Source organism: Ursus arctos, unplaced genomic scaffold (assembly GCF_023065955.2).
Source record: "Ursus arctos isolate Adak ecotype North America unplaced genomic scaffold, UrsArc2.0 scaffold_4, whole genome shotgun sequence".
NCBI classification, from domain to species: Eukaryota; Metazoa; Chordata; class Mammalia; order Carnivora; family Ursidae; genus Ursus; species Ursus arctos.
In genome coordinates this window covers 6748142-6766733 of record NW_026623056.1, presented here as the reverse complement: position 1 = coordinate 6766733, position 18592 = coordinate 6748142, and the positions used below count along the sequence as shown (strand labels likewise).

At 33.7% G+C, this 18592-nt stretch overlaps 1 protein-coding gene and 1 pseudogene across 6 annotated transcripts in view; one reads left to right on the top strand and one right to left on the bottom strand.

The window, feature by feature from the left end:
• Positions 1 to 775: 775 nt before the first annotated feature.
• ECT2 (epithelial cell transforming 2) overlaps positions 776 to 18592 on the bottom strand; it is a 70652-nt gene continuing 52835 nt past the window's right edge. For 4 of the 6 annotated variants that reach the window (XM_048214995.2, XM_057306606.1, XM_057306608.1 and 1 more), the window contains 5 exons: positions 18138 to 18276; positions 16216 to 16370; positions 6590 to 6697; positions 5296 to 5442; positions 776 to 2129 (listed from right to left, as the gene is read on the bottom strand). In XM_048214995.2, coding sequence (XP_048070952.1) covers positions 2040 to 2129; positions 5296 to 5442; positions 6590 to 6697; positions 16216 to 16370; positions 18138 to 18276 — 639 coding nt within the window. In that variant the 3' untranslated portion in view covers positions 776 to 2039. Of the gene's footprint in view, positions 2130 to 3560; positions 3830 to 5295; positions 5443 to 6589; positions 6698 to 16215; positions 16371 to 18137; positions 18277 to 18592 lie in introns of all 6 variants that reach the window. The other 2 variants (XM_057306605.1, XM_057306604.1) reach the window with 1 other exon arrangement.
• On the top strand, positions 12268 to 12637 carry LOC113256450 (phosphatidylinositol N-acetylglucosaminyltransferase subunit P-like; annotated as a pseudogene).

The following is an 18592-nucleotide window of genomic DNA, read 5'->3' as shown; positions in this document are numbered from 1 at the left end:
TCAGGTCATTTCCTCTCCCTGGAAACACCATACTTTTGGAGGGAATCAAAGCTCCATCTCTAATAAAGCTGTGTAATTTCTGCCAGCAAAATGCATACATGCATTAAACACAAAATTTTATATAAACTATCATAGGATTCACTACCTCCATTCTGCAAAACAGATTCCAAATTAAAAGCTGCTGTCCTAGAGCGCCTGGGTGACTCAGTCCATTAAGCATCTGACTTCAGCTCAGGTCATGATCTCAGGGTCCTGGGATCAAGCCCCCTGTCAGGCTCCACGCTCAGCAGGGAGTCTGTTTCTCCTTCTCCCTCTGCCCTCCCCAACCCCCCCCCCCACTCATGCTCGCTCTTTCTCACTCTCTCAAATAAATAAATAAAATTTAAAAAAATTATTGTCCTACATATAGCTCAGTATACATAATGCTTAAAAAATATTAATGGAGAAAGGAATAAGCAAATAAATACACAAGCAAATATACGAGAGAAGCTGACGCAAGCATTCATACTGACTTATGAAAATTTGTGTAAAGGAATTGTTTAAAACATGAAACAGGGGCGCCTACATGGCTCAGCTGGTAGCGCATCCAACTCTTAATTTCAGGTCAGGTCATGATCTCAGGGTCATGGGATGGAGCCCTGCACTGGGCTCCATGCTCAGCAGGGAGTCTGCTTGAGATTCTCATTCTCCCTCTGCCCCTCTCCCTGCTGTCTCTCTCTCTCCCTAAAATAAATAAATCTTTAAAAAACAAGAAAAAACATGAAACAAAATATACTTGAGTTTTAAGTATTTATTTACAAAGTTCTTACTAATACAACTGCTTTTAAAAATATATCAATAAAGAGTGATTTACTATTTAAAAATGGCAAATATGTGGCATAGAAAAAATCTATACAGTCAGTTTAACTATTAAAGCAGATGACTGAAAATTGTTAAATGACAATTAAACATTTGCAGTACTCCCTACACAGATAGGAAATAAAAATGCATTTATTCATAGGAACTTGATTATTTTGTATCACTGACTATAAAAAAACCTATTGTGAAAATTAACATCAGGGTTTGAAAGATATTTTACAACAGCAAATAAATGTATTTTGATTTTACATTTAATTATGGGACCAAAATAAAAGGTAGACCGTACACATACCTATGTATTTTACAGCAGATTAGTAAAACTGATGCCAATTTTAGAATCATTTTATGAAGAGTGTAACAGTCTATACCACAATTTCCCCATGGTCTTACCCTTCAAAATAAAATTCCTCACACTATCAAACTAAATGAAGATTTGCTAGTGGCTAAAATCACCCAAAATATATGGTCCCTGAAAAAGTTACAAGTATACACCAATACCATGTTTGTCAAAATATACATTATTTTTTAATCTTTTTGTTCTTATCTCAATTTGCAAAAATACTTTGAAACCATCTCCTTTAACTATTATTCTTGTTAATAAGGGCAAATCTTTTAAAGTCCACACTCCAGATCTTGAAAACTGAACTGAATAAAATAAACTGAAACAGGAGCAGTTAAATAACTACTTCAAACAGCACATGTGCAACAAGCCCCGCTATCAACCAGACATCTGAGCATGTGCTTTATCTAGGAAGTTCTGTGCTGTCACTTAATTTCTTCACAAATTGAGATACACAAATAGATATTTCCAAAAATTCATTCATGGACACTATACAGAGAGATTCACAGCAGTATTTGGCATCCACCAATAAAATTCATTTACTATTATCAAGTTGCAAAGCTACTAATATGAATAACTTAAATTACTGGTCTTCAAATGAAGGATTCGAGTAAAGAGAAAAATTACATCAAAATCAATATAATTTTTTACATGAATTAACTCAAAATATGTAAGAGGTTAACCTTGCTCTTTAAAGAAGAAAATCAAATGATATAGTTTTAGTGTTACTTATATTCTTTCCAGCTTTCAGCAAGTGCTAATGACAAGTACCATTTAAGTCAGTTTCTTACTTGAGTATGAAGTGTTTATAAGTTGCTATAAATTAAGATTTTTTTAAGCTTCATATCAAATGAGTTGTAGATCTGCTTAAAGTATGACTTCTTCTTTCAAAGAAGGAAGGCAGGCTGACAAGGGAGGGAGATGGGATACCCTGTAAAGACAAGACAAATATTTTTATATTTAAATTTTTTCTTTTAAAAGAGTATAACATAGTTTAGCATCATGCATATTATTTTACAAATTAACACAACAATTTTAAAACATCTGAAAATTCTAAATTTTAATAAATAAAAGAATTTAAATTAGGGAGAGGGGACAGGAACATAATTAAGAAAGAAAGGGGGGTGATCAGAAGGGGGAATGAAGCATGAGAGACTATGGACTCTGAGAAACAAACTGAGGGCTTCAGAGGGGAGGGGGTGGGGGAATGGGATAGGCCGGTGATGGGTAGTAAGGAGGGCACATATTGCATGGTGCACTGGGTGTTATACGCAACTAATGAATCATCGAGCCTTACATCGGAAACCAGGGATGTACTGTATGGTGACTAACATAATATAATAAAAAAACATTAAAATAAAAAAAAACTATTTTAGTGTTCTGAAAACAAACAAAAAAACAAATGGACAGAATAATTAACTACATATTAACTCAACTGGTTTAGTGCTAGTAGGGTATTTCTGTGTGATATTAAAGATTGCTTCAGGTTCTTTAAAAAAATTATCAATTAGTAAATTTCTGAGGTAAAAAGACAAACCCTAGTGGTTTCTTCTTAATCATAAAGCAAAATTAAGAGGGGTGAAATTACTTCATGAAAAATAATTCTCTAAAATTAAAGGTCATATATTCCTAGAGAGTTTTTGTATTATGTGTGCAATCCATACATAGGTTTATGTGTGTAATTTTGCTCCATAAAAAACTGAGCAAAATAGCAGCACTTCTAATAGAGATTTTTAAGTTACCAAGCTATCTAAATTTATTGTTTCAGAGGTTAAAATATCAGAGTTTTCAATAACAACAAAGAAACATGCACAAAAAACACCAAAAATTGAAGAGTAGGTGTAAATCAAAATGGTAGTAAAATATAGTAACTCAACAAGGTGGGAAAATGTAGCATTTAAAGAGTTAGCTTGGTAAAGTATTACCATTCAGGTGATCACAAAGATGATTTAAGTAGATAGTATAAAAGCTTACATTTTCTTCAAGTGAAACGTTTATGGTTTGCCATATTAAAAAGCATAAATTCTGTATAAATGCCATAAATCTTAAGATTAAGAATCAGATTTGGAATAAAAATCTACTTTACATCAAAATAATTACTATTCTTTAAAATGATCATTTTCATAAACACGAAAATTTCTAATGGGATTGATTTGTTCTGGACTTAAGAGTAAATTACCAAGCAAAAAATGTTTTTATGTGTCAACACACAAGGAAACTCTATTAAGCCTAAACTGTTGTGAATTCAAAGCAGTAATGAAGTTGTGAATTCAAAAGTCCCCACCCACCTAATAATGATTCAGGGAAGAAAGAATACTTTCTTTTTTCACAAATACAAATTTCAAATAGCTAATAAGCTCACATTAAACTTTCACGAGGCTTGTTTCCATTACTGGTTGGCATATCTCCTAATTCTTCACAAATGTCAAAGATGACTTGGATAGGACTTTTTTTGAAATTTGAAAAATCAATAGTTCCTTCTAGTATCTCTGAAAAACTAGCTCGTGAGGCAGAATGACGTATAGATCGAAACCAGGAGTTTTGAGAGCGCCCACCAGTAGCGTTTGAGCGCTGTACATAAACACGCTTAGTAAATCCAATTATATTGCTTGTGGAAACAGAATGGACAATCTGTTAGAACAGAAATAAGCAATTGAGAAGAGGACATCAATGTCTTAAAGTTATTTTAGGTAATTCTTATTTATATTATCTACATGAAAGTGACAAAACCATCATAATTTTCTAAAAATTTTCTGTAAAATCCAATTACATTCATTTGAAAAGCAATGCTTATAATAGTTACATAGTCATATAGATGCAGGAAATAAAGAAGGGACAGTACTTTGGCCTAATTGTATTTTGTCCATTTTAATTCATTTTCATTTATCAAATTTCTTTGCATATATTTATATTATCAAGCACAACTTCCCTCCCATTGGAACTTCCTCCAAAATTTGTATAAACATATTCATCGATTCAACTGTAAGTCTCTGAGTTAAGACTTAGACTCAACTGGCTTTTAAAAGTAAGAGTTATTGAGTATTAAGTACCTTATCTACAAATTTTATAAAATAAAAGGTAACCACTTATAAAACACTAGGCCACTCACTATGTGCCAGGAGCTGTTCAAAGCCCTTCGCATGTATTAACTGATTTAATCCTTACAACTACTACTTTAAATTCATCTTACTGATAGTTAAATTGAAACAGAGAGACCTTTAATAACTTGCCAAAAGTCATACAGCTAGCAAATAAGAGAGCCAGGATTTCAACACGTGAGTTCCAGAGTTCACGCTCTTAACCACTATTCAAACTGCCTCTCATTAATCACATTGCGCGCGCACGTGTGTGTGTGTGTGTGTGTGTGTGTGTGTTTAGTCCTTATAGTAACACTATATGTTTAAGTACTATTAACCTCTTTTTTCCTCAGCTGCAAAAATGAGGATAAGTGAATAAGAAACTTGCTGAAGGACAGACAACTAAGTAACAGTCACTTGCTTTTCTTAACCTTAGTAGGTTAGATAAATAATAACTACAAAGAACAGATACATCACTCACATACTTAGGGACAGTAATAAATGTTAGAAATGTTCCTAATATTAATTATCTAATAATTCTGACATCATTAGGAATTTGAATTATTCAGGAAACATTTAAAAATATGTACATATGAATTTAGAATCCATATCATACTTCAGCTTCAGATGTTATATTCTACTCATCACAGAAATAGTTAAAAAAAAAAAGACAAAAAAAACTCTCAATCAAGGCTATATTATTGGAGCCAATCTCCAGAAACAGAACCACCATTATTTACATTAGTTAAAGTGACAGGCCTAAATGAAATATGTTTCTTTTCTTAGATTTTTGAATATATCTCAATCCCAATAAAATTTCATACCAACTATACACTAAGTATGTCTCTAGTTCATTAAGTGAAGTTTTTCTCAGATACCTTTACCCAATAAAGAGGCTAGAAGTTTAGAGATTAAAAAAAAAAGGAGAGTTATTAAGACTTCCATCTTCAAAAAGTTAACAAATTTCATACCAACTCCATAAATGTAAGTCATTTAGCCCATTAGATCAAAGTCACTTACTGCTAATGATGATGTGCTAGACAGACGACTCATTACATGCTTGTCATTGCTGGAAGGACTTCTTCCCTCCACTGAGCTTTGAGATGTCATAAGGGCCCTTCGCAGAGCTCTTTTTGGAGTTTTTGAGAAAGAGAATGCTCTTGTAACCTAGAGTTAAAAAGAGTTACAATTAATTAAACATAGATAAATCTAATACAACTAATAAGAGCATAAACAATGCCAAATATATGTGAAATTTTTCTACAAACAGTAGATGAAGACTTAGAATTCTCTGGACAAAACAGTAAGCAGATGAAGTAGTACACTGTAGACTATTCCATCCTGCATTCGTAAAGCACTATAGCCCAAAGGGAGAAAGAAAGCAGGAGGAAAAAACCTGGCCTGGGAGATTAGAAACCTGGGTTTTTATCGGATTCTGCTACAATGTAGTTGTGAAATCTGTAATCCAAGGCCACTTGAACCTCAATTTATTTATTAAAAAAGTGAAAGAGCTCATTTGAATCATTATTCAATGTGTTTCTCTAGTATACATCATACATACTAAATTCTGGGAGATACAAAGATGGTTAAATAAAGCAGAAGGCCTCCCCTCAAAAGCAAAGAAAACAACAACAAAAAATTGTAAGTCTAGCAGATGATGGTTGCAAATTTTGCTCAAAATAAAAATTCTAGTTCTATTTTTTAAAAAACCCCATTACATGGGGTGCCTGAATGGCTTAGTCAGTTAAGCATCTGACTCTTGATTTTGCCCCAGGTCTTAATCTCAGAGTCGTGAAATCAAGCCCCATGTTAGGCTCCATGTCTAACATGAAGCCCACATTAAATAAAGAAACAAAAAAATAGCCCCATTACTAACATTCCTACATAGTCCTCAACTCTGATAAGGTAAGAAGGGAAGCGATCCTCATCATTAGGAGACTGAAATATACTTATGGTCAAGAATAGATCCCAGGTCTCCCAATTCTGTCAGTGCCCTTTGCTGAAAAATATCTAAGGCAATATTTAAGATGAATGTACACATATCTACACCTAAACCACCACCAGTACATTTCTAGTGAAGCATGGGGCACAGAAGCATCGCTATAACAAGAATGGGAGGGATAACAAGTTGTCATAACTACCGTGCAAAAGAATTTGCTGAACTAAAACTATAATCTCTATGGGCCATTTCCTAGAACCAAGAAAACAGCTCTGCTAGACTATCCTTATGCTGGTGTTTATGGCATTATTATTTTAATATACTCTGAAAATACATCTTGGAGATACATTAAATAATAAACTCACTAAGACTCACCTTTTTTGAGGTCTTTTTTATTGCTCTAGATGCTCTACTCAATGTACTGTCCATATCTTTAGTATTTACTTCAAAGGATTCTGGATCAGCACTGTAAATAAGATTCTCCTGTTGAAAAAATACCACTTTTTTATTATTTTGAAATAAATAAGTAAAACAAAATAAAAATACACAACTGTTTCTAAAATCAAAGTTCTAAGCACACGGGAGTATATACAAATGAAGCTACTCAGGTTTTTTATATGCTTGACATAATTTCAACTCTGAAATGTACTAATTTAAGGACAGTAAAAAAGTAGCATTCACTAAATGAAAAATTCACTGCAAGGACTATGGACACCAAAGCAACTGAAAGAAGAACTCAATATAAAATATTTTTAACAATGTTAAAACCAACAAGTTAGAAACTTAGTGGACATAATGCTTGAGTATAAAGTCTGCTATAAAACCAACATCAAAAAGCAATGTCCTTGAGATAATCTCAAATTAAAACTTAGACTTTTTCCTTTCTTCCTCAACCAACATCTAGATGGATTCTAAACTGGAGGTTCTGAACTTGTTATCAAGAGCTCCTAGGAGTCGCAATGGGTAGAAATAAGGGGAATGCAACCTCCCCGAAATCATGTGCAGAACCCTGTGTGTGCATAAATGCACAGGACAGGTTTTGGAGGCGTAGGCTCATAGTTTATGCTACATTCTAAAAGAAGTCAAAGACTTCATACAGGCCAAGAACCACTAATCAAAATTAACCTTAAATGAGACAAATAATCTCCAAGTAATCCAAAATATCACTTGCTCAAATTACATCTGGGCTTTTCAAAAAAAGCAGGTGAGACAAAATGTTTTTGCACACTCCTATAACCAATTTGCACTTAAAACTTATAGATCTAGGCCATGAATCAGTAAGTTCCCCCACTGGTCTAGCACTGTTAAGACTATCCTCCACCACTGTCATTCTGTGGCTAGACAGAATTTTATACAACCTTGTGAATATTGGTTTTTCTGAAAATGTTCTCATATGCAAAATGTAGAAAATATGTGTACACTTAACCCACAGGAATCATGAAACATGATAATGCACAGTAGTCCTTTGAAATAAAATGTTAAACCCCTTTGCAAACAAATAGTCTTAAATATTATATTCTACAATTATAAATGCTTGCTTTGGCTGTTTACCACTGACATCCATATAGACAGGCTTGGTTTTGCCAAAGCTTCTTAAAACAAGCAAATCCGCCCTGCCTGCTTCAGACCCTCTCTCTCCATTTGCTAAAAGACTCAGTCACTTATTTAACCCCAAACAGGAAATAATACTTGTAATCATCAGTAACTTTTTAAAATGTTATCATTTTTCTCCTGAGTCAAAAAAAAAAATTACTTCCATTATAGAAAATTTGACAGAAAAATTTAAAAATAAAATAAAATTACCCACAAGTGTCCTGACCATTTGCTATTTACATTTAAACATACTTCCTACATATATTTTTATATGCATAAATGTTTTATTTTAACAAAATTGGAGTGGTTCTATTCAGTTTTATATCTTATATTTTTCAATTAGCTGTGTATTACAGCTTTTTTCCATATCATTAGATACTCAAAGGAATTACTATTAATGAACAGGTGATAAGTCTCTTCTGATTACATGAAAATTAATTTTATCATTTATTTTTTAACACAAAGTGCCTCTGCTTTCTTCTCGTTAAGAAATAAATATCATAACATCAAAAAAATTCTTAGGAATAAACTTAAAGAGATCAAAGACATACGCTGTAAACTACAAAATGTTGTTGCTGAAAGGAATTAAAAAATACATAAATAAGTGGAAAAAAATCCTGTGTTCATGAATTTGAAGATTTAATATTAACATGTCAATACTACACCCAAAGCAATCTATAGATTCAATGAAATCCGTATCCAAATCCCAGTGACTTTTTTGCAAAGAAAAAAAATTCATTCCAAAATTCATATGGAATCACAAGGGACCCCAAATAGCCAAGACAATCCTGGAAAAAAAGTATAAAGTTGGAAGTCTCAAACTCCTTAGTTTAAAAACCTACTACTAAGGGGCACCTGGTGGCTCAGTTGGTTGAGGATCTGACTCTTGATTTCAGCTCAGGTCATGATCTTGGGGTCATGGGGTTAAGCCCCAGTCAGGCTCCTCCCTCAGCGGGGAGTCTGCTGAAAAGTCTCTCTCTCTCCACTCTCCCTCTGCCCTTTCCCCTCCCCCGACTCTCTCTCTCTCTCTAATGTAAATGAATCTTTAAAAAAAAAAAAAACCACCTACTACTATAATCAAAGTACTGGCATAAGATATAGAATAGAACGGAATAAAACAGAATAGAGAGCCCAGAAATAAACCCTCATAGAATATGGTCAAATGATTTGACAAGGGCATCAAGACTATTCAATAGGAAAAGGACAGTCTTTTCAACAAATGCTGCTGGGAAAACTAGATATCCACAGGCAAAAGAATAAAGTTGGATCCTTACCTTACACCACACACAAAACTTAACTCAAAATGGATGAAAGATCTAAATATAAGAGCTAAAACTATAAAACTCTTAGAAAACAAAGAAAACATGTCAAAAGCTTCAAGACACTAGGTTTAACAGTGCTATCTTGGATAAAACACCACAAGCAGAGGCAACAAAAGAAAAACAGAAAAATTTTATTTCATAAAAATTGGTAAATGTTGTGCAAAAGACACTATCAATAAAGTAGATGGCAATCCACAGAATGGGAGAAAATATAAATCATATATCTGATATATCAGAAAAGGGATTAATATCCAGAATATTTAGAGAATGTCTAAAATTCAACATCAAAAAAAAAAAAAAACCCAACCAAATTCAACATTCACCACCTACACCTATATTTTCTTACAGATTTTTGAAATGGTTTCACTTTTAACCTCGTGAATCTACCTATAAACTTGTGTGGATATAAGGTTAGAATATACATCTAACTCTCCCTGCTTATTTAACCAACTATCGTAGCACCATTATGTTAACAATCTTATTAAACTGTTAAAGTACAACATTTATCATACAATAAAGTCTTATTTCAAGGACATTTATCCTTTTCACTGTGCAGTAGTCTTCTGATCATTGTAACTTTAAAAATACAATGTAATATCTCATAAAAGAAGTACTGTTCTTTACTTTTTTATTGTTGTTTTTTCTTTAAAAATTATCTTTGGAATCATTCTGTCAAAATCCAGAAATTTCCTGTAGGATTTTATAAGAACTACAATGAATTGACATCTTTATGCTAGTCAGCATTCTCATCCAGGAACATCATAGATTTCTCTGTGAAGTATTACATAGTTTTCTTAAAATAGAAAACTTTCATTTATTTCTTACAAGGCTATTCCTAGATTTATACTAAAATTTCCTACATTTACACAAAGTTTTATTGGAACAAGGGGTCTTCCTTTCCTATACTTTCTAGTTGGTTACTGCCAGCATAGAGAAAAACTATTGAGGGGCACCTGGATGGCACAGTTGGTTAAGCCTGAAACTCTTGGTTTTGGCTCAGGTCGCAATCTCAGGGTCATGAAATCGAGCCCTGTGTTGGGCTCCATGCTCAGCGGGGAGTCTGCTTAGGACTCTCTCCTCCTCTGCTCGTGCTCCACCCCCCCCAACCACCAGGGTCTCTCACTAAAATAAAAAAGTCTTAAAAAAAAAAAAAGAAGGGGCGCCTGGGTGGCACAGCGGTTAAGCGTCTGCCTTCGCCTCAGGGCGTGATCCCGGCGTTATGGGATCGAGCCCCACATCAGGCTCCTCCGCTATGAGCCTGCTTCTTCCTCTCCCACTCCCCCTGCTTGTGTTCCCTCTCTCGCTGGCTGTCTCTATCTCTGTCGAATAAATAAATGAAATCTTTAAAAAAGAAAAAAAAGAAAAAGAAAAAGTCTTAATATGTATTTATGTTTTTATTTGGCTAAATTAAGCTGTTACACATTCTAATATTTTCAGTTGGTTCTTGTTAATTATCTAGACAATTATTTGCAAAATAACTGAATAACATCTCGACAATCCATGAGAAACAAAGCCGTCAGGACTGTGATTCAAGCTCTGCCTATCCCTGAGTCTCCCTCATCCCCATTCACATACACCTGCAAGGTTCTGCATTAAGATTTCCTACATCTTATAATAGAGGGATCACGTTTCCTACATTGCTATACATATGACACCATAAACTAAGCGCAGCTGTAACTTCAGTTTTATGAATTGATTTTGTTCTCATTTCATTTCATTTTAAATTTTAGTTTCATTTGATTTCATTTCATATTGGCTTTCATTCAATCAACAAATACATATTAAAAACCTATTTGACAGAAGTTTTTCAGGTTCCTAGATAAGGATGTTTTGACACAAATATCTTTTCCTTCATGACGTTTTGTTTTCAAAATACAAAGTAATTCATCAGTGCTTACTCTAAATTGATCAACCCAAGACATTTTTAAAAAATTAAACACTGAAGGGGTGCCTGGGTGGTGCAATCAGCCAAGTGTCGGACTCTAAGTTTCGGCTCAGGTCGTGATCTCATGGTTGTGAGACTGAGCCCCGCACTGGGCTCTGTGCTCAGCATGGAATCTACTTGAGATTTTCTCTCCCTCTCCGTCTGCCCTTCCTGCTCATGCGCACACTCTCTCTCTCTCAAATAAATAAATAAATGAATCTTTAAAAAAAATTAAACACTGAAAGATCCAATAGAATTAGGTGGGACACAATTAGAAGCTATAAGAGAATTAATTTAATAAAAGTGACTGGTTACAAAACTAACATATATATCAAAGATTAACCTACATACAAAACAACTAGAAAACAACTTAGCTAAAATATCTCATTTATGAACAGAATTATAGAGAGAAAATTACCTAGGAATACATGTAACCAGAAATCCGTGTGTCTACACTCTTTTTTTTCTGGAAAGATAGACAAAAGTACCAAAAGTTCCACTGCTGAAAAAAAGACTAGTGGGACAGATGCATGCATATATTTTACTGGAGTATATTTTTCTCTATTTGATTTTTTCTTATGTGCAAATATTATTTTTCAATTTAAATTAGAGAGTAAAACTCATAACATGAATATAAAACTAAATCCCTAAGCAGTTGCTAATAAAGAAAAGAGATTCTCAGTCTTTCCTATTGCTATCTTAACTATTATTAAGCATATAATAACAACCTATAAACTGAAAAGAGAGCAGATGGTTTCCTGTTTTCTCTCAATGAACAAATAAATTACTTCTAATTTGGTTAGGGTAGATAGATATGAGGTTTTTTACATTTCTAGAAGTTCTGGGTTCAGAATGACTGAAAGAGTAAGCATCTAGGTATTTCTAGTGGCTGAGAAGACAATATAACTGTTTGCTAAGATGTAAAAAGTACTTCCTTTAGTTCTCTACACAGAGGAGGGCAAATAGGGAAAATCACAGACAAAAATGTGAACTAGGAGAAACTTATCTTCATTATTCCAAGGTTTTTTCTATTAGTCTTCTTGTCTTATCAACAATTCCCATTCTCTCTTTCAAATATTGAATAATCTTATTGTGGGGGTATTGTCATGACCTGGTCTTTCCGCAGGTTTTTCCTCCCTCCCCCTCGCTGAGGCTTCCCAGATAGGCACTTCGGCAGGGGACTGGACACTGAGACTATCTGAAGCCACAGGGAAATGGTGGGAAATTCACCATCATCATCACCAGAAAGAGTGAGTTATGGCTTTGTTCTTTTCTTAAGCTTTCAATTTGGCTTCCCACTATATCTTGTGTGGGCTTTTATTCCTGAATCTTGGCTAAACTCCTTTGGCTTAACCTATTGACCTCAAAAATACTGGGCAATTGCCCTGCCCGTCTACCTCCTCATTAACTACAGTAATCGGTTATGTACTCAACTCCATTTATACCATCACAGACAACTATGCTAAAAATCAACAACAGAAGAAATACCATGAAGACACCAGCCCAACCTTAAGAGATATTCCTATTAGTGAAGTAAACTAAATGTTCTTTCTTGCGGTCAAAAAGCTTTATGTCAAAAAGTAAATTGTATGAAGACTAACACCAAGCATTTAAAGTTTTTGATGAAATAATTTTGACCACAATTATTCTATCTTTTATAATACCAATACTGAAATGTTAAAAAAAAGTTGAATTTGTCTTAGATTAAGTTCCAATATTATAAATGTTCTCAAATATTAGTTATTAGTAGACAGAGTAAATAAAATACTGCATTACCATATACCAGACTTTTTAAAAAGTAAGGATCAGTAAAAGCAAGAAGTCCCTCCAAAAAAACCCTTACTCTATTCCTCTAAATTTCCAAAATAAAATAAAAATAAAATTTATACCAGAACTAAAACTCATTTTTAATAACATAGTAATATAATTCTAAAAACATTTCATGATTTACTCAACATATCTCAAGATTAAAGGCTAGAAAGGGAAGGAGTTCTTCAGTAAGACCCAAATCCACGTGTACCTAAGACTAGTTCTAAAGACAGATCTGCAGAATTTAAGATAAGAAAGTAGTAATCAATTTCTCCCACTGAGAGACATAATATTAATTTCAGGAGAAACTGAATCTCATCTACAGATTTATTCATGGGTGTTAATTCAAAAGAAGTTTTCCAGCGTTTCTTACATCTAAAGCTAACGAGCCTACACACGTGAGTTATCAGACCCTTTTTTCCCTAAACTCTCCTTTCCCACTAGTCCTCAAACACAGATGCTAAAGAAAAAATAACTAGTATCATGGTGTACCCACCCCCCCCCTTAGCTTGTGCCTCAGTGATTTTCTCAAGCTCTATAGTCATATTTATAGCTCAGAGCTTCTGTTTTGGCCAAATTAAAGTAGTACCAATAACAGATATTTATATTAACAACTATTATGTATGGCTAATAACCAGCAGAATAATTGTAAGTACAAATCATATTAACTCCATTATAAATATCATCAGCTCAGAAGCAAAAACTCTTCTCATATATGTTCTACTTTCAGTCTATTCTTCATGTACTTAGTTCTTAAACTTGTAACTAGAATTTCTAAGAATAAATATTGCTACTCAAAAGTAGCCAGTAGTGATTTGACTAACATATAAAAACTTGATTTTTTAAAAGAAATATGAAGAATTAGTAGTAAAAGAACTGAACTGTAGCACTGGGCATTTAATTATCAAGTTACTTCCTCTAAACAATTCAAAATAGGAGGAGTAAAAGAATAACATTGCTTAAATCCACTTGTAAATAAATTATAGTTTTGAGAGTGGAGATTAGAAATCTGCAATAGCTTCAGAAAGCTACCATCTGACCTCAGGCAATATATGAACCTTAAGAGTATGGACCATGCATTTAAAGTTACATGTTGCCAAGAGACCAAAAATACAAACCTAAGTATTCTCAGAGATAAAACTCTCAAAAGATTAAAATTCTAATCTTTATATTCTAAATTAACAGAATATGGGACACCTTTTTCATGGGGAGAAAAGCTATACAAAAAGGTTTAACCAAGAATCAGAATACATTGATTCTAATGTGAGCTTTATGTTCTTGGCCTTAATTTTACATGATTTTACATGTAATCTAATGAAATTAGATCAGGTTTTATTTCAGCTCAAAAATTCTTAAGTCATTTATAAATGGGCATGAAGAATGAAACAGTATAGAACAAAACAGTTGTATTTCTTTTACTCTTCATTAAGTAAGTTCCAATTGTTTAGGGAACCCAAAATGTGTAATAGAAGGACAAAAACTACTGATTGAAAGAATCGAGAAATTTTTATCTTTTACATTGTGCGCACGCGTGTGTGTGTGTGTGTGTGTGTGTATTTAGAAATACTTTATCTTCAACAGGCAAATGTTATCAAATGGTTAAGACATCAACTCAGGGCTTTTTAATATTTACATGTATAATATTTTCAACATGGGAAAGAGCTCAACTGAAGTTAGTGAGAATATCTCAATTTACAAAATTATTTCCTCGTAACAAAATTTCACAACTTGAAAGAATTTTGTGGTTGAAGTGTAAATCAGGACATAGCTAAACGTTTGCTGCCATCTTGTGGCTAACATATGAAATTTTTCCACTAGCTGTTCCTATTTTAGTTACAGAATTATTAGCCATTCTGTGGCTAGTAATTCAATAGATTGTATTTTAAGGAAATTTTTCCATTAGCAGCACTGCAGTATTATGGTTATAAATTTGGAAAGGACTGCATAAGCCATCTAGTCTGACATGATAGATGTAGGAATAATTTCTACAACAGGCAGTCACTATACTACAAGGATCCATTTTATATGTGCATACTTAGAGCTATGAAAAAAAAATCCTCCTACCAATGAGCACTTTTGTAAGCTTTATAACAAAAGCTGTCTCCATCATTTTTCTAGCCAGCACTGTTGTATGCACTAGCCTTCTGTGAACCTTTTTGTGGAACAATCCTTTATTTATAACATATTGTTGGCCCACAGAAATTAAAAAAACAAAAACAAAAACAAATTATGCTGGATGAAGTATTCTATAAATAACCATTAGCACAAATTAGCCAATCTCAGGATTTTATTATTTGGTTTTCCCTGCCATGTCATTTATTGAAAAAAAAGAAATTGAAATCTCCTGTATATATATATATATGACTATATACATATATAGTCAAACATATATATGACTATATATATATATAAGACTGTATATATATATATATATGACTATATACATATATATATATATATTTTTTTTTTTTTAAAGAGTCTGTTAATTGTTCTCAACATTTCGGTAGGAGGTTTTAATCAAACATTACCTACTCCATAAACCACTATAATTATACCTCAATAAGCTTCAAAGTCAGACTTAACTATGATAAAATAAACATGTTATTCCAATAGGAATGTCCAAGGCAATCTCCGATATAGTACTACTCTACTGAAAAGGGTCGTTTATCAATACATTCTCCTCTATCTATGTCATTTGTACAAAGATGAAGGGGTCTATACCTGTCTGTCACATGTCTCTCCCATATATAATGAAGAAATCAAATTATCTAGTAAGGTATCTAGATTTCATCCAGATCTACTACAGGCTTTCTGATTTCTGTGCATCATTTAACTTCAGTAATCGGATTTTCTCATGTATCTGCATTTTAAGCTGTATAAGATAACGATATATTCATAAAGGTATCTGATTTTCAGGGGTTGGGATGAGAAAACTGGATTGGCAACTTGGCTGACAAAAAACAACTTGCTACAACTCACCTATTGCTTTCAACAAGATAAAAGAACAATAGAACAAGATGCCCTCTATTTTACAAATAGACAGGTCAAAGAACACCAATAAAAACCACAGGGTACATTAGAACAAGTCCCAAAAGCCTCACTCAGTCAGAAAGGCACAGGGGCTATTAGGCTTTGAGGACCTATCTGTAAGCTAGGGACTCAAAATGCCTCATGTGTCTATACTTTTAAAAATCTTTTACAAAACAACTTTTTAAACCAGTTTTCCTCAATACACATAAAACTAAAACTCTCCTACATCCATAATTACCGAGTCATTAGAAATGTACAGAGTTAGTCTGAACGCACTGCAATGAAGTTAAAACTTTCATTATGATAGTCATTTAAGAACTTACAGCGTCTGCTTTACAAATGGTATTGGCTACATGTCGACATAGCATCTTTAGCCAGTTTTCTTTTGGAAGTTCCTCTGATGTCATCTGGAAACTGAGCAGCACATTTGCCCGCTCTGTTGGTGGCCTCACAAGCAAGGCAAAAGCATTATGGCAATCTAGGGTTCCAGAATAAGTATAAACATTAAGTGTTAATCCTTGGAAAATGATAAATTTATTCTAGTTTCCTCAGAGCAACAAAATTCCGAAGAAAATATCTCTTCTTCACCCTTCCCATCCCTCTGTTTTATCCGGACAAAGAACATCATCATTAGTAGTAAGTACCATGTGAGAAACCAACAATGATAATTTACTGATATTAAGTAGTATTTTCTATGCAATTTAATATTTTCTGAGACAGTTTTTTTGAATTAGATTATATCATTTCTTAGAATTCCAGAATTTAAGTTTCAAATTAAAATGGTACTATAAGATTAATTTGATAACTTAAATCAAGTTCAAAGAAATAAAATATCCAAATATCAAAACTGTTACAAAATGTTTTGGGACCAAAATGATAAAACAGAACTTATTTTAAATAATAATTAAAATCTATAATTCAAATCCAAAAATATAGAGATGATTTAAATAAATGCACTATTGTAACCCTTAATAAATCCAGAATCTGACAACCAAATAAAAATAGCAATATAACTTGCTGTTCAAGTTTTCTTTGTTTCTCATAAACTCAAAGTTTTCCATCATTACAGGACAGGATCAGTAATGGAGCCAGCTTACACTGTAAAAACATTATATCTAACATCTAAAATATGGCCATGCACACACATCACTGCCAATTAAACAGTTGATACTGGTTTTGGTAGGTATGAACTTTTGGCAATTTCAGGCCTTCAGAGAACCCTCCCTAACACCATGAAGGTTGAGTAAAAACTCTTCTTAACACACATTTGACCCATGTTAATTCTACCATATTTACTTTGGGTACATTTATTCAGGTACTTCTTTCCTGGTCATATCTTGAACATATTCCTCGCAATGCAGCCATTGCCAACAGGGAAGGAGTAAGATGCAGAGCACAGGTAATAAAATGGTGATTTCTTTTGGATTCTGAAGGAAGTAAGTTTTGTTGTGGTAAGAGGCTAGGTTAGGGCACTATCTTGACATAACCATTTAAAAGCTCTTTGTCGGGGCGCCTGGGTGGCACAGCGGTTAAGCGTCTGCCTTCGGCTCAGGGCGTGATCCCGGCGTTATGGGATCGAGCCCCACATCAGACTCCTCCGCTATAAGCCTGCTTCTTCCTCTCCCACTCCCCCTGCTTGTGTTCCCTCTCTCTGGCTGTCTCTATCTCTGTCGAATAAATAAATAAAATCTTAAAAAAAAAATAAAAATAAAAAAAAATAAAAGCTCTTTGTCCCTTAAGGGATGAAGATACCCCAAAGACTGAGATAGCATTTTCATTTGAGAAAAATAAGCTATCAAGTAGGTTCCTAGAGAAGAACTGGGATAAAATACAAGAAAAAGTACTTTACCAAAGCTAACCAACTGTATTTAAAGATAATTTACCAGTTTAGGGGTGCCTGGGTGGCTTAGCTGATTAAGCGTCCAACTCTTGATTTCAGCTCAGGTCATGATCTCAGAGTTGTGAGATCAAGCCCCATCAGGCTCCATGCTCAGTGGGGAGTCTGCTTGAGATTGTCTCTCTCCCCCCTCCCTCTGCCCCTCCCCTTGCTCAAGTGCGGCTCTCGCTCTCTCTCTCTCTCTCTCCCCCTCCCTCCCTCAAATAAATAAATCTTAAAAAAAAATTAAAAAAAATAATTAAGCAGTTTAAAAACAAAAACAAAAACAAAAACAAAGGGGAGTGAATCAAACCTACAATGAATATAAACTATTTTCATTTAGCCAAACAGTTTATCCAGTGAGCATACCTTCTGTTTCTCTTATGTCCAGTACCTTCTTAATTTGAGAAAGAGGCATTAGATGAATATGCTTAAGAGAAGCTGGGGGTCGGGTATGGCCAGGAGGACTCCTAAAAGTGCCGATAACCTTGTGTCGTTTTCTTGCTATCTGATTACAGAAAAAAATAATACGAATGAAAACAATTAAAGACCAAATACTTAAAAATTATACTAATCACATAAATCTACATGTGATTCATTTGACTGTCATTCCAGAATTACTATGTGATAAGAAGCAGAGTTACCATGTGACAAATTCATACATGTATGTAATATGTGTAGCAGAAATACTCATGTGTATATGAGAAGAGCCTAAAAGTCAGGAAAACAGACCAAGGGACAAGATCTATGCAAAAGGTCCCAGAGGTGTGAAAGAACTTAGAAGCACTTTGAGAAGGAATAGCATTGAAGGATCCAGGAATCTT